Here is a 14,089-nt window from a genome sequence, read left to right as displayed (position 1 = left end):
ATTAAAATGTAAACAAGTTCCATAATTCTGATTGATGAACAGCATTCTTCTACGATCCATAGAGAATTAGTCCTGTGCAAGAGAAATCCCTCAAAGAATACGGTGAGAATTCATTGATGCACCTCATTGTCTCCTGGTAGTCTGTTCATCTGCACAAGTCTCTCCTGAGAATCCAGGACGAGTTCATTACACATCAACACATCTTTAGGGTAGCTGTCTCCTGGTCCCCAAAGCTTAAACAAAGCCTGGCAACAGAAAGAAAAGATAATGGGCTAATGTCAATCCAACAATACATTCCAGAAACAAGACTGCCACAATCACAGTGAGAACAAGTTTAATCTTAACTGAATCACCTCACCTGTCTGAACATCTCAGGGAAGTCATAGACGTATGTGGTGCCAAGGGTCTGAGCCTGGAAGCGTTTGGCCTGCAGTAAATCTTTTGTGACATACGGTGTGTTGATTAGCATGCCGTGCAGTGGACCTTGCTTGTCTCCAAACGACTGGAACATTATCTGCAGATGTAAGTAAGCATTTTAAAAAATCCTTATCCTTAACCCTTATTCAGTAAATTATGAAAAAAATGGAGAAGCCATGGGGTTTTCAGATACTGTTGTGGACGTAGGTGGCAGTGGAGTTAATAAGTTTGTTGCACTGTTACAACAGCAATATGCAAAGCAAATACTTATGAGGTAATCTATTCTAATAAAATCTGTAGTATTTGATTTCTAGCCTGTCTAGAATTGTTCAACATCAAAGTCTCACTCAGTGGACATAGTTCCGGTAATTTATTGGTTTACAGTAATGCAAGTACAACTTTTATCTACTTAAATGGGGGAAAGACTGAAACCCTCAAGATCATGTTCAAATAGGAAAAAAGTCTAACAACAGTATCAAAAATTGTGTTTTTTCCTATTTTTAGATGGCCAAGCTAACGTGGACCACCGTGAAGTTGGCACCCCATGAAAAGAAATAATCACCAAAACTATGCCATTTGTTTGTGCTACGTTTGTGCAGCAAAAACGAACGTTTGTGCTGGTTTGGTGTTTGAGACATTAAACATTATTTTTTTGACCATGTGACGTCACTCTCCACTAGGGATGTAATGATTCACTCAACTCACGATTCGATTTGATTCACGATTTTGATGCACGACAAAATGAGATTTAAGACAAATTATAAATTAAATGTGTCCTTTTATTATTGCTTGGACAAAGTGCTGCACGTTTCTTTGTGAAACTGAAATATAAGACTATAATAATATACTAATATAGCACTTGCATATTATTGCTGTTTTGTTGGTTTTGATTGCTTTTATTGTCATCATTTGTAAGTCGCTTTGGATAAAAGCGTCTGCTAAATAAATTTTTTTAAATATAGGTTACTGTAAATGTAAATAACAAAACTAAATTTACTTCACAAGAGAGAGCGGGAGGTTGCCGCTCGGTTTGGTCTCGTTCTGTATCGCGTATCTTGTCAGTGTCTGCGCTTGCTTGGCCATTTGTTGTGGAGAAAATAAGGAAAGTGTGTCCAGCTGAATTAATTTAGTATTTTGTTAGACGAGTATAAAAAAAGCTTAGTTTACTGCGGCAGCCGTCGCGAGAAGGCCTCCTCGTGTGAAGACCGAAGAGTGTAAAGACCATCGACTCTACCGTGCGACTCCACCGGGCAGGACACCGGCAAAGGATAAGTATCGCTTTTTATTTCTCCTCTTTTCTATTACTTGTTTCATTTTTTAGCATGTGTGTTTGGCAGTGTTATTTTTTAGGATTACTGATAAACTACTGTCATTTGATTTGTATTATTTGTATTTGTTATTTATTTTAATTTTAGTTAAATTATGTCTGAATTTATTATGTCTGTATAGGTATTTTATTAAAGGAGCGTTTGGCCTGCAGTAAATCTATCAAAGCAACCTGGGCTTTGATGCAATAGTTTTGGTGATTATTTCTTTTTATGGGGTGCCAACTTCATGGAGGTCTAATGTGGCAGTCAGTAGTGAATCAGGTTCAGTTGGCAAGAGGAAATGCAAATGCACTTTAGAGCACAGACAAATAGAGATGAAAGCACAGCACATAAACGATATTGAATTAGCCATTGTTTGTGCAAGCTACACTCATGACCCTGTGTTGTGGTTTAGCAGTCTTTTGATGTTGGTAGGAAGAAAACGGTCAGCTGAAGAAATGGTACTGAGTACAAAAGCATATTGATAAACACAGATCTATGAAGCAGCTGCTGTTGTGTCTGAGCTGATGTACCACTGAACTTTCGACCATTGAATGTTCTGCACTTGAGCAGTGACTCTCAAAAACTGAAAAAAGAAAAAGGAATTCCTTCACACATTTATTCCTCCTTGACTACTCCGTGTTATGCCAATGTGTCATGTGGTATAATCATAATCCAGTAAATGTAGATTGTACCTGTCCAGTGGAGGGGTCAGTGACCTCCTTATATAGGCTGATGTCCAAATAGTAGCCGGACTCATTGGTGAGGAAGAGGCGGATGGGAATGACATCTCCACTGGTGGTGAGGCGGATGCTGATCTTTAGCTCAGCCTGGAGAACACGCAACTTCCACAAACGACTACCGTACCGCATCACCATTGAGCGGACGGACTCCTCTATCTGTAGGAAAAGAAGACTGAGCAATACAGCTCAGGAACACTGGCAGTAGCGATGATTTAATACATTTAAGAGTTAAAAGAAAAAGAGTTTCATGTTTTTGAATCTAACCTTTGAGGGATCCATAATAACAGTGGGTACAAAATTGAGAAAGATGTGATTGCAGTCAGTACGAGTGGTTATGTTACTGAAGGCCACTTCAAGCTCATCCATCGCTTCCAACAACAGCCTCTCTCCCTCATTCTGCAGGTACTCAAACGAGGCCTCCTACAGAAAGGGTGAAAAAAATAAAATCAGAAACGCTTTTTTTTTTTTAATATATAGAACATATATAAAAATACCCTACAAATACCCATCAACAACCTACGTCATTTTTTTTTTAATATGAAATAAGAACTTTGGATTTCTGGTTTATATTTAAGATTTATGCATTAGTATTAACATTTTTACATCTATTGTCAATGACTTTCAATTGCAAAGTCTGAAACAAGTGTAAGTTGGAAGCAATTTGGGACATAATGTATATCAATAACTAGCATTAAAAGCTTTGGGGTTAGTAAGTTTTTTTATTTTGTTTTGTTTTTTAATAAAAAATTAATACTTTTATTCTGCAAGAATGCATTCAATTTCTCAAAGGTGACAATAAAGACTTTTAAATTGTTGCAAAAAAATCTATTTCAAATAAATGCTGTTCTTTTACATTTCTACACATTTTGCAACAAAGAAATATGCATCACAGTTTTCACAAGAATCTTACAATACACTAATAACAATAAATGTTTCTTCAGCACCAAATCAGCATATCAGAATGATTTCTTGTGGACTGTGTGACACTCAAGGCTGGAGTAATGGCTGATGAAATTTCTTTCAAAAGCTTTTTTTTTTTTTGTATCTTACAATTCTAACCCCATATTTTAAATGCTAGTGTACTATAAACAAAAATAATTTTGCACAAATATGTGTAAAAATTCTATTCAGGATAGTAAAATATTTTAGGATTTGTGCCAAGGATTATTCAAGCATGCATTTATGATGGTGTCCAGTTAGACTAATGTAAACACAAGAGTTCTGACCCAAATATTCACAGACAAAATAAAAGACTGTGAAAAATAAAATCATGGCATGGTAACAATTAATAAGTATTCCTTAAAGGTTTTAAATATATTGTAGCTTCATTTCTATTAAATACAATACTTCATACTGTCTAGTAGTAATATTGTTTACCTTGGTGATGAGGTCAGAGTGGCGAATGATGGCTCTGATAAAGAAGCGATAATCTGTGACCTCTGCACCCTCTTCCACACGAGCAGCACCCAGGTACAGTTGCATCCTGTGATGGGCACAGGGAACGGCCGTCAGATCAAAGTTGCGCATACGATTCAGCTCAAGCTGGAAGGCCAGAGCAGGCTCCAGGTTACGGTAGATTCTGTCTTCATGGAACTAAAGAGAAAAAGAAGGACAATGTTCAGTTGTTACTCTATAATGTACATTTCTAAATGATCAAATCAACACATGCATCACTCACTTCATCTCTGGCCCTGAACGTGAAGTACTTCGGGAACTCCCGCTTGAGGGGGAAGATTTATCATTTTAGCATTTTTCATTTGAATCTTTTTTGACTGACAACATATTTTGTCAGTTGTGTATCTGAGCATTCACCTTTTGTGCAACTAAAAATGTGATTCTTCTGATTCCATACTCATAGAGCAGAGTTTTCTGAAATGAGGCACAAAGAGAGTTAAGTCATGGAGCAGCACACACAGCTAAAAGGACAAGTCTTTAACATACTTACTTTAGAATTAGCAAAGGCAGTGAAATCTTTGACTAAAGCATCATCATCTTCAGTGTCTGCTTGTTTGATTGACACATTTATGATGTGTATGGGATTTTCCTTCATGTTCTGAAACAGAGACAGACCATATGTACAGTGATATCAACCATTAACTAAATATTGTGTTTCATAGAAAAATGAAAGTCAAATGTGTTTGGAATGACATGAGGCTGAGTAAATGATGACATATTTTTAAATTTTTGGGTGAAATATTTTTCGAGTTAATATTAGAGTTTGTTTCTAGGGATGTAATGATGAAGCCCTAGACGTTTGACAATCAATACAAATACGTGACGATTCAAGTTGGTTGAGACGTTAAACGAATCGCAATACAACGGAGTTTACATGAATGTATCTTTGAGGGGAACTGACTGTCTTTAGTAAAGTTTAGATGGTATTTTATTTTCATCTTGCCTCTGTATAATGCATATTAAAGTGCTGCTTTCTTTACAGTGGCAACCAAACGCTATATTGCCACTGTTTCATAAGCACCACCTGCTGGCAGAAAGTGAATTTACGTTTTCATTCAGCCCATCTGCTGTTTTTGTTTTTCGTGCAGGTATGTTTTATGTAGTATAGTTTCACAAAACTAAAGTCAGACCATTCTGTTTTTGCTTCAAATTTTGAAATTACATAATCTAACTTAGATTAAAAACTGCTCATGCTGCATGTATGCAGTATCTTTGTTTGGATCGTGATTAAAATGCAGTCATTTTCTCTCATTTTAAATGGAAAGAGCACTGGCAAAGCCTTAGTTTGTTTATATGAAAATAATTTGAGTTATTTATTTGATTTGGGGTTTGTTTTAAAATTTCAGCTTAGTTTTGTTATTTGACATATTTCAATTTCACAAAGAAATGTGCAGCATTTTGTCCAAGCAATAATAAAAGGACACCTTTCATGATTTGTCTTAAATCTTTTTGTTTGTTTAAATTTGTTCCTGTGGCTCAGCGGTAGAGCACTGCGTTAGCAGCGCAAAAGGTCGTGGGTTCAATTCCTAGGGAACACACATACTGATAAAAAATGTATAGCCTGAATGCACTGTAAGTCGCTTTGGATAAAAGCGTCTGCTAAATGCATAAATCATTAAAATTAAATTAAATCTCATTGTGTTAAAAATTGTGAGAAAATCATAATGTGAAATCAGTACTGTGAATCATATCACATCGAGAGTTGAGTGAATCGTTACATCCCTATTTGTTTCTTCTCCTAACTCTGACCTTACAGCTCTCCCCATCACAGGTGGAACAGCCATCAGAGAACAGAGAACTCTCACAAAGCGGATCCGCAAAGCGGCAGATCACTTCATCAAAACACCTACAATACAATCAAATCACAGATCAGATTATATTAACCATTTAAACAAAATCTCGATTTATAAGGAAAAAAAAAAGTGAAGGCACCTTTTGAAGTGTTCAAAACTATGGAAAGCAACCATGGCTCCCATCCTCTGACAGGGGGGCGACAGCGCCCCCTCAAGGAAGAGCTCACTGCCCTGACGGCGCATTGTTTGAAACTCTCCCGTATCATTCACAGGAACAGACAATCTGAGAGGGGAGAGGACGGTGTATGCGTGTGTGTGAGTGCAAAAGGGCAAAAGTAAGGAATTATGGGTACCAAATACGATGCTAAACTAATGGCACTGCTTGTGCTGGATGGAAAAAGCACAAGTTTAAATGCAAAATACTCGGTGATCTTCCTGATGGTCTCAGCTTGAGTGAAATTGGATTATGTGGCTCATCTAAATTAAACAGGCAAGAGTTCAGGAATGGATTGGTAAATGCATTCCACATTTTAATACTGTGTTGACTGAAAGCACATTTAAGGCCAATTTAGGATTGTAGAATTACCCAATAAATTGACAAAATTATCTGAGTCATTAAATCCAAATTAAAACAAGGAATACCCTGTAGGCTAAATTTCTTCAAGTCATTAAACAGTTGCATCCAGCATGCATTGCTGCAGACATACTATGTGGTTCTGTACACACAAGGCTGACTGGTTGCAGGGAGGAGCTGTACTCTACCTGTTCAAAGTAGGACTGCTCCCTCTGAAATGAGAGCAGGTGAGTTGTTAGCATTGGATCGTCATCCTCTAACTCTGGATCTCCTTCTATCATGATTATGTTAAAAACAATCTTAGTAGAAATATTTGTCTATAAAAAAATCTAAATAGATTTGAATCATTATTTATCATTAGGGTGAAAATTAGCAAGCAAATGTAACTGTAAGGGAATCACTTTTTGCATTTTATGAGAAAACATCTAAAGCTATAATCCTTATACTATTCATATACAGAACAGCCCAGTTAAAGGAATAGTTTTATTTTGTCATCATTTACTCTCACCCTCATGTCGTTCCCAACCTGTATACCTTTCTTTCTTATGTTGAACACAAAACAAGATATTTTGAAGAACATAACAGTTGTATTGACTTCCATAGTAGGGAAAGAAACTATGGAAGCCAATGGGGACCATCAACTCTTTGCTTACCAGCATTCTTCAAAATATCTTCTTTTATGTTTAACATAAGAAAGAAACTCATATAGGTTTGGAACAACATGAAGGTGAGCAAATGATGACAAAATGTTCATTTTTGGGTGAACTATCCCTATAACGTGATTCAGTGTGATTGACCAATCTGCTTTGACTTAAAGAAAACAATATTTTTGACTTTTGAAGAAATGTAAATATTTCTATAAAGGTTTTGTTTTGATGCTTTAATATTTAAAATCAACATGAAAAGGTGTTCACAACCCATTTTACTTCAATAATGTGACATATTTCTGATTATTATATTTTGATGAAAGATGACAAAACAAAAAGACAAAATTTTTGATGAATCGTTCACAAATGAGGCCAGGAATGTGTAGCAAAGTAAACAGGGTCAATTTTGATTTCATGTCGACTTATATATACAAAGAAAGTAAATGATTCAGTGTCTATTTTAAATCATTAAAACCTATGACTATGTGTAAAACTAATTGCAATCTAATCACTTATGTACCTTTTTCTTTCATACTCAAAACAAGTTGATCAATCCCCCCAGCGTGATGGTGTGAAATCCATTTGCCCCTGTGCTGTGCTCAATACCATCTCCCAGTATAGCTTAGTAAAGGAAACTCAAACCAGGCTTTACACCAAAGTGGGAAGTTAGGAGTGTAAGAAAGAATCTGTTTTTGTGCACTCTGTTATATATTACTTCATTAAATAGATGCTAAAAAATAAAGAGCGTATTACGTGGGTTTGGGCACGGACTGGCTCAATGAGGCGTAAGGCTCTCTTTCAGAGGAGAGATACACAGAAAACAATGTCAAAATAGGAGAATAAATGTTACAGGGGATCATACAGAAACATTCAGACTAGAAAACAGTTGTACTATATATCCAGGTAAAATTTTATTGTTATTCTATTACATGAACAGTGTGGCCTGTTAAGCGCCACAGCTCAGTTCATTAACTACCGCTCATAAAGATCATACCAAAAAGCTTCTATAAACAAAAGAGTAGGTCACAACAATCCCATTGTGTGTATTTCGAAGTCATGGGAGTACACTGGAGATTTCAGCATCTGGATCGTATTTGTAAGCCCTATTCAGTACATAAAGAATCTACATGTGGTTGCAGCTATACCTGTTAGGGTGGGATGATGGTAACATGAACTGGAAATCCACTGCACATGTTCCATCCTGCAGCTGATGATGCTGAAGGCTGTTTAGCTCATACGCTATATATCCCCTCCGTACGTATACCTGAGGAATTCCCACACAATACATTGGAAAGGCCTGACTGCATACCACTAACATTTGGGAAGAAAAGGTCAAGCTTTACTGACCTCTAAGGCAGCCATGCAAACCACCCGGTTGTTGTGGTAGAAGAAACTGGGCAAGACGTCGAAGATGGAGGTTTCAGACAGGATGAGTTTCTGCAAATGCAGGATTTAGATAATCAAATATATAAAAGTGTTAAAGCGGTAAAGACAAAAGAATCGCTGATGCTTTACCTTGAGGTTCTCGGGACAGAACTGATGCCCATACATATCAATAGCGGATAAAAAGATGGATTCCACCTGGTTATGTCTGAGTTCATATGAGGGCAGATGAGAGGCAATCAACACCTGAAGAAACATAGAGAGTTGTTATTGCCGGTGTACTGCTTAGTGCATAATGTGTTGTATATACTGTACGCTGCCAAATATTTTTTTTCTAAATAAGCATTTTTTCTAAATAATAAGCATTATAAATGAGTATGCTATTTTGTTATCACATGACTACACAATATTCAATGTTTTATTTAGAGTGTGATGTTCTGTTTTCACAAAATGTAGCTTTGTGTGTAAAATGTAACTTTTGGCTGTCCAATCATATAGTCAAAAAGAGATATGATGCTATACTGGAAATGGAAGGGATACTGAATTATTTTAGAAAAAAATGTTGTAGGTTATCCTATGTGCATACTTTACACAGTATACACTACCAGTTTCAAGTAAGATTTTTTGAAAAAATATTTTTTGAAAAGGCTCATCGAGGCTCCATACAGTAAAAATACAGTAAAAATGGAATACTGTGAAATATTACAATTTAAGATAGCAGTTTACTATTTTCTAAAATTTCAGCAGCCATTACTCTATACTTCAGTGTCACATTATCAAAGTTGAAAACACTTTATATACTGATAAAACAGTACAGTACAGAATGCAGTTTTGAACAGAGTCAACATTAACATAAGTGCTGGAGTTCAAAGATCACAGCCCTTGAGGTTCATACCAGTCTGGCCCGAAGTGCTACTTTAGAGTTATCCATTTTACTGAGTTGTGTGAGCTCATTTAGAATGACCATGAGCTCATCAGCAAGAGTCGGGTCCCGGCCACAGAGCTGGTCCTGAAAAAAATGTTGCATTATAATTTAAACGAGCACAAAATGTATCAATGAAATTTTCTGTTGAAATAATTCTGTTGCTATTTTCATAATGACCGAGTGGAATCAACTTGCAAAGCCACAGCTTAATAAAATAAATAAGCACTGGTAAGTATTTCAGAAAGGATCTTACTATGAGCATGGTGACTAGGACGTTCTTCTTGGAGACCTGAGCATGGGAGAAGATGCACTCCAGTACTGGAGTCATGTCAGGCTTGTACTGCTCTCTTAGGTTGATGACACATTTATCATAATGAGCTGTCACGAGAATGAGAAAATTACACTTTTTAAATTAAAAAAATTAAAACTAACCATTTTCAGATTTATGTCCTTTATCGAACTTTTTCCAGATATGTTTGGAAAAAAAAAAAAAAAGAAAAAAGGTAAAACGTCTGAAATCATCTTCTGTTTGCTCTGCTGTGACAGTAGTATAAAGATTACACTGGGACATTTACCCTGCTGAAACTGCATCTCCACCTGAAGGTACCGTCTCAGAAGATCCAGCACAACTGATTTCATATACCCCCTGATGCCACTTCGGTACCTAAAATGATTAAAAACAGGTGTATAGTGACATTTTCTAGTTAAAGGGGTCCTATTATGTTTTTTCACTTTTTCAACTTTAGTTAGTCTGTAATGTTGCTGTTTGAGCATAAAAAAGATCTGCAAAGTTCAAAGTCCAATTCAAAAGGAGATATTTTATTTAACAGAAATCACTTTTCAAAAACTACAACGAACGACTCGTTTGGACTACAACGCACATTTTCCGGGATTTGTGATATCACAAAGATCGACGAATGGGACGAGACCTGGTTGAGCTGCACTAGAGAAGGCAACGAGTGTTATCACTATGTCGGAGACACGCTAGCTTTCCCAAGGCAGACGAACTTAGAGGGGTTACAATCATCCTGGTTTAAATCGCGCTCAAATTGATTTGATTTTGACGCAATATTTACACTGAAGCTCGCAGCAGGCAGCTATGGTAAGGGGCATGACATTTCCCGACCAGGCGCCGAGTGGAGCCAATCACAACACACACTGGCCCAGCTAACCAATCACAGCACATTTCGTATTTCAGAAGGCGGGCTTTCATTTGATACAGGAACTATTCGAGCCGTTCATGCCAGACTGAGGAGAGAGGTGTTGTAATAATGTAAAATATGTGAAAAATAATGTTTTTCGAACAACCTAGTATGAGAGCTTGTTCTAGTACACCTCCAAAACAAAATCAAGACTTTGTAAAAGAGCATAATAGGACCCCTTTAACAGAGAAGTCTTTGGGTCTCAGCTGAGGTAGAATCTATTATGTTATCAGTCTGAGCTAGTCATCAGGCAATTCTCACCTTTGTACCAGTTGCACAATGCTTTGAGTGTTCATGAAAAAAACCTCTCGGTCAGCTTTCCTCTGAAGGGTAGCAGCATGGCTGTCAAGTATGTTTGCTATCTGGAAGTGTTGATTGAAAACTGATTAAAACGGTTTATGCCCCCACAACTTAAATTGTACACAGTATCTTTGCAAAGAGAATCTGTCAAGTAATATAAATTGGTATCAACTAAATTTGCTTATTTGAAGTTACACTTGACTCTATGTAATACGGTCTAGAGATATGAGCACAATCTATGTTCCAGATAAGTATATTAATTTCATCACTCACCCTTTGGCTGGGGAACTGACAGAGCACAGAGGTAATGTTACTGGCGTACTGTGCCATGACCTTTCGAATTGCCTTCTCCACAGTAACTGGTATACGCCCTGCCACGCTGGTCATGATCTCCTGTAGTTCAAGAAGAGGTAGAGATGGATCCCGAAGAGTCTTCATCAGCGTGTCGAGCCACTTCTTCAGCTGCAACGGCATATCGATAGTTAACAGACCAAACTGCACACTGTTTTCATGCTACTTTGAGTCTGATCAGTGTTCTGACTTTTTGACTGAAGTATGGCTCCAGTAGACAGTATCCATCCATAATTTTCACCAGGTTCTCCAGAACACTGTGGAACACTTGGTGAAGCCTCTCCCCTACAACAGGTAAAGGCTCCTGGGATGGTAACGGCTCTGTATTCGGCTTTACCTGATGGAGTAGACTGAGAATTAATACTTCTCATCACAGATGGCAGTACGTCTATAAATGACACTGGTAAAAAGCCAAAACTGTGGCCCCAAAAATTATTTGAACACTAAAACATGCATGAATTACATTCAAGAATGCATGAATGCATTAGATATCAAATTATGCTACATCTTTTCACAGAACTGACTTTTTACTTTTAACAAGCTGATTTCAAGGTGATTTTTATCAAGTCAGTTCCTCACAGGAATAGTTCATCACATTAATTATGAACATGATACACTAACATCTGACAACCAGAAGGAATCAAAACACTCTTCATTGAGAACAGACTATCATATATATTATGTTGCTTGAAAAGTGTGCTTGGGCTATTTTTCGTTGCAATAATTGTCACTTAACAACTAATTGCCACTTCACAATAATTTTCTTATATACAGCAATCACATTCATACAGTACATTTTTAAGTGTAGTCAAACTGTCCCAATACATCTTTGGGCCAAACAGCTAAATGGGACTATGAAATTTTCAACATTTGCCCAACACTCTTAACACTAGCATTCTTTGTTCTATTTCGATCCTATCTACTTGTTTTTTTTTTAATTTATTATAAAAAAAACCTTGATACCTGCAAGTGCACAGCACTTACACATTATTATTCTGTTCTTGGTTTGATTGCTTCTATTGTCCTAATTTGTAAGTTGTTTTGGATAAAAGCGTCTGCTAAATGACTAAATGTAAACAATACTAAACAGCAAGTGGATTTGATCATGTGCTTCATCTTGTGAGGAGAAATTATAGACGAATCACCGGCCAAGTGCACAGCACTTACACATTATTATTCTGTTCTTGGTTTGATTGCTTCTATTGTCCTAATTTCTAAGTTGTTTTGGATAAAAGCGTCTGCTAAATGACTAAATGTAAACAATACTAAACAGCAAGTGGATTTGATCATGTGCTTCTCTTGTGAGGAGAAATTATAGACGAATCACCGGCTGAATACAGCTAGGGTCATCCAGGTCCATTCGGGCCACTACACACCCAGGCTCTAATACTGTTCCTGGTCTTTTTAAAAAGTGAATGCAACCTGAATGCTGGACATGCAGGGTCATCACCATCTTCATGACCTGTAAAAAGACGGCAAAAGCAAACAACCACTCTAATAAGCAATTTAAAACATCTCTGTCAGTGCCACATAAGGTCATATACAGTATATGAAAAAGTGCATTCTGTAAAGAGAAACTGCTACCTAGAAATGTAAAATACTCTCCTTCATCTTTACCTCAATTTCAGCATAAGGCTGGGTGGCCAGAACATGAGAACCATCAGCAACTACATATTGCAACAGCTTGCCAGCAGAGGGTGACCTGAGCACCGTAGGGTCTCGCTCTTTCTCAAACACACACGTTTTGTTGCCCACTGTGATGCGGTAGCTACACATCATATGACAAAAGACCAAATAAACATCAGCTGGTACATATGAAAGTACACTGTGGTATACAGCACAAAACCTCTTCTTCGCTGTGCACCTGTCAATCTCCTCTTTCATGTAGGTTGTGTAGCTGCTGCCACCATAGGAAAGTAGTAGACCGCCATCACTGAGTCTATGGACATCAACTTCAATATCTGAATCATTCATTATGATAACATACGTGGTGGGTGACTGGCGAGCCACCTGTACCGCAGACACAAACACACACATTCACGTTTGTTAGTCATGAATCAAAAGATGATCAAAGGGATTCTAGTGTTTTTTATGTTACCTGTAAGCAGTATTTGACTCCATCATAGATTAGATCAACATTGACTGTGTTGACGAGACTAGCAGCAGGCAACACCTGACCCCTGAAACATCCAGAAATACATTCAAACACAGAATGCTGTAACATTATAGTGGTTTCTTTGGGTTTTCAATGCCTGAGATGCTGGAGTGCCCGCGTAGTGGTAATACCTCTCCAGTGAATGCAGGAAGTCAGACATGCTCTCTCTAAAACTTGCATCAGCAACTTGTAGAGCACCGCATACCACACCTAACATGGTGTCTGGCCTCTCCACCTGAAAGAAACATACAATAAAACAAATGTCACTTTACATTAAATGACTTCAAATTTATTTAGCATGTCTTGATTTGGGACAGTTCTCTTCCCAGGTTTGGGTCTTACCTGCACTTTCTCTGCAATAAGGTGATCTAGCCAGCCAGTATCGATGTCATTGTTCCTAAAACTCTCCGTCTCTAGTAGCTTGATGAGATACTCCACTGTGGTCCTGAAATCTCCTCTGATTGACAGCTCCTTCATGGCTACCACCATGTTTCTGCAGGCCATAGGAACAAAGACTTTTTTTAAAGCCTTCAAGTCCAAAAGCCATTAGTGTCTTTAAAGCATTAAAGGGGTCATATGATGCGATTTCAAGTTTTCCTTTCTCTTTGGAGTGTTACAAGCTCTTGGTGCATAAAGAAGATCTGTAAAGTTGCAAAGACTAAAGTCTCAAATCCAAAGAGATATTCTTTATAAAAGTTAAGAGTCAGCCACACCTACCTAAAACGGCTCGTTCTAACACGCCCCCACATACCTACCCCGAACAGTACTACTAACTTATAAAGATTAAGAACACTGCAATTAAAGTCTGTTAAATCGTTGATGCAACTTATAACAATT

At 37.4% G+C, this 14,089-nt stretch overlaps 1 protein-coding gene across 1 annotated transcript in view; it reads right to left on the bottom strand.

Moving 5' to 3' along the window:
• Window positions 1-14,089, bottom strand: part of acacb (acetyl-CoA carboxylase beta) — a 35,120-nt gene that overhangs the window by 8,486 nt on the left and 12,545 nt on the right. Inside the window, exons 12-38 of the mRNA XM_016568034.1 lie at window positions 13,595-13,745; window positions 13,384-13,487; window positions 13,196-13,277; window positions 12,962-13,107; window positions 12,715-12,865; window positions 12,425-12,559; window positions 11,288-11,434; window positions 11,020-11,208; window positions 10,708-10,808; window positions 9,820-9,908; window positions 9,498-9,622; window positions 9,215-9,328; window positions 8,452-8,565; window positions 8,284-8,373; window positions 8,082-8,200; window positions 7,690-7,731; window positions 6,478-6,501; window positions 5,855-5,998; window positions 5,672-5,768; window positions 4,413-4,520; window positions 4,280-4,336; window positions 4,146-4,187; window positions 3,845-4,060; window positions 2,732-2,887; window positions 2,420-2,623; window positions 359-514; window positions 123-245 (exon numbers count right to left, since the gene is read on the bottom strand). Of these exons, the coding sequence (XP_016423520.1) occupies window positions 123-245; window positions 359-514; window positions 2,420-2,623; window positions 2,732-2,887; window positions 3,845-4,060; window positions 4,146-4,187; window positions 4,280-4,336; window positions 4,413-4,520; window positions 5,672-5,768; window positions 5,855-5,998; window positions 6,478-6,501; window positions 7,690-7,731; window positions 8,082-8,200; window positions 8,284-8,373; window positions 8,452-8,565; window positions 9,215-9,328; window positions 9,498-9,622; window positions 9,820-9,908; window positions 10,708-10,808; window positions 11,020-11,208; window positions 11,288-11,434; window positions 12,425-12,559; window positions 12,715-12,865; window positions 12,962-13,107; window positions 13,196-13,277; window positions 13,384-13,487; window positions 13,595-13,745 (3,226 nt within the window). The remainder of the gene's footprint in view (window positions 1-122; window positions 246-358; window positions 515-2,419; window positions 2,624-2,731; window positions 2,888-3,844; window positions 4,061-4,145; window positions 4,188-4,279; window positions 4,337-4,412; window positions 4,521-5,671; window positions 5,769-5,854; window positions 5,999-6,477; window positions 6,502-7,689; window positions 7,732-8,081; window positions 8,201-8,283; window positions 8,374-8,451; window positions 8,566-9,214; window positions 9,329-9,497; window positions 9,623-9,819; window positions 9,909-10,707; window positions 10,809-11,019; window positions 11,209-11,287; window positions 11,435-12,424; window positions 12,560-12,714; window positions 12,866-12,961; window positions 13,108-13,195; window positions 13,278-13,383; window positions 13,488-13,594; window positions 13,746-14,089) is intronic.

The sequence above is a fragment of the Sinocyclocheilus rhinocerous genome, unplaced genomic scaffold (genome assembly GCF_001515625.1).
Source record: "Sinocyclocheilus rhinocerous isolate Xijiao unplaced genomic scaffold, SAMN03320098_v1.1 scaffold1312, whole genome shotgun sequence".
Taxonomy (NCBI): domain Eukaryota; kingdom Metazoa; phylum Chordata; class Actinopteri; order Cypriniformes; family Cyprinidae; genus Sinocyclocheilus; species Sinocyclocheilus rhinocerous.
The sequence above is the reverse complement of the archived record's forward strand: the minus strand, read 5'-3'. Positions and strand labels throughout refer to the sequence as shown.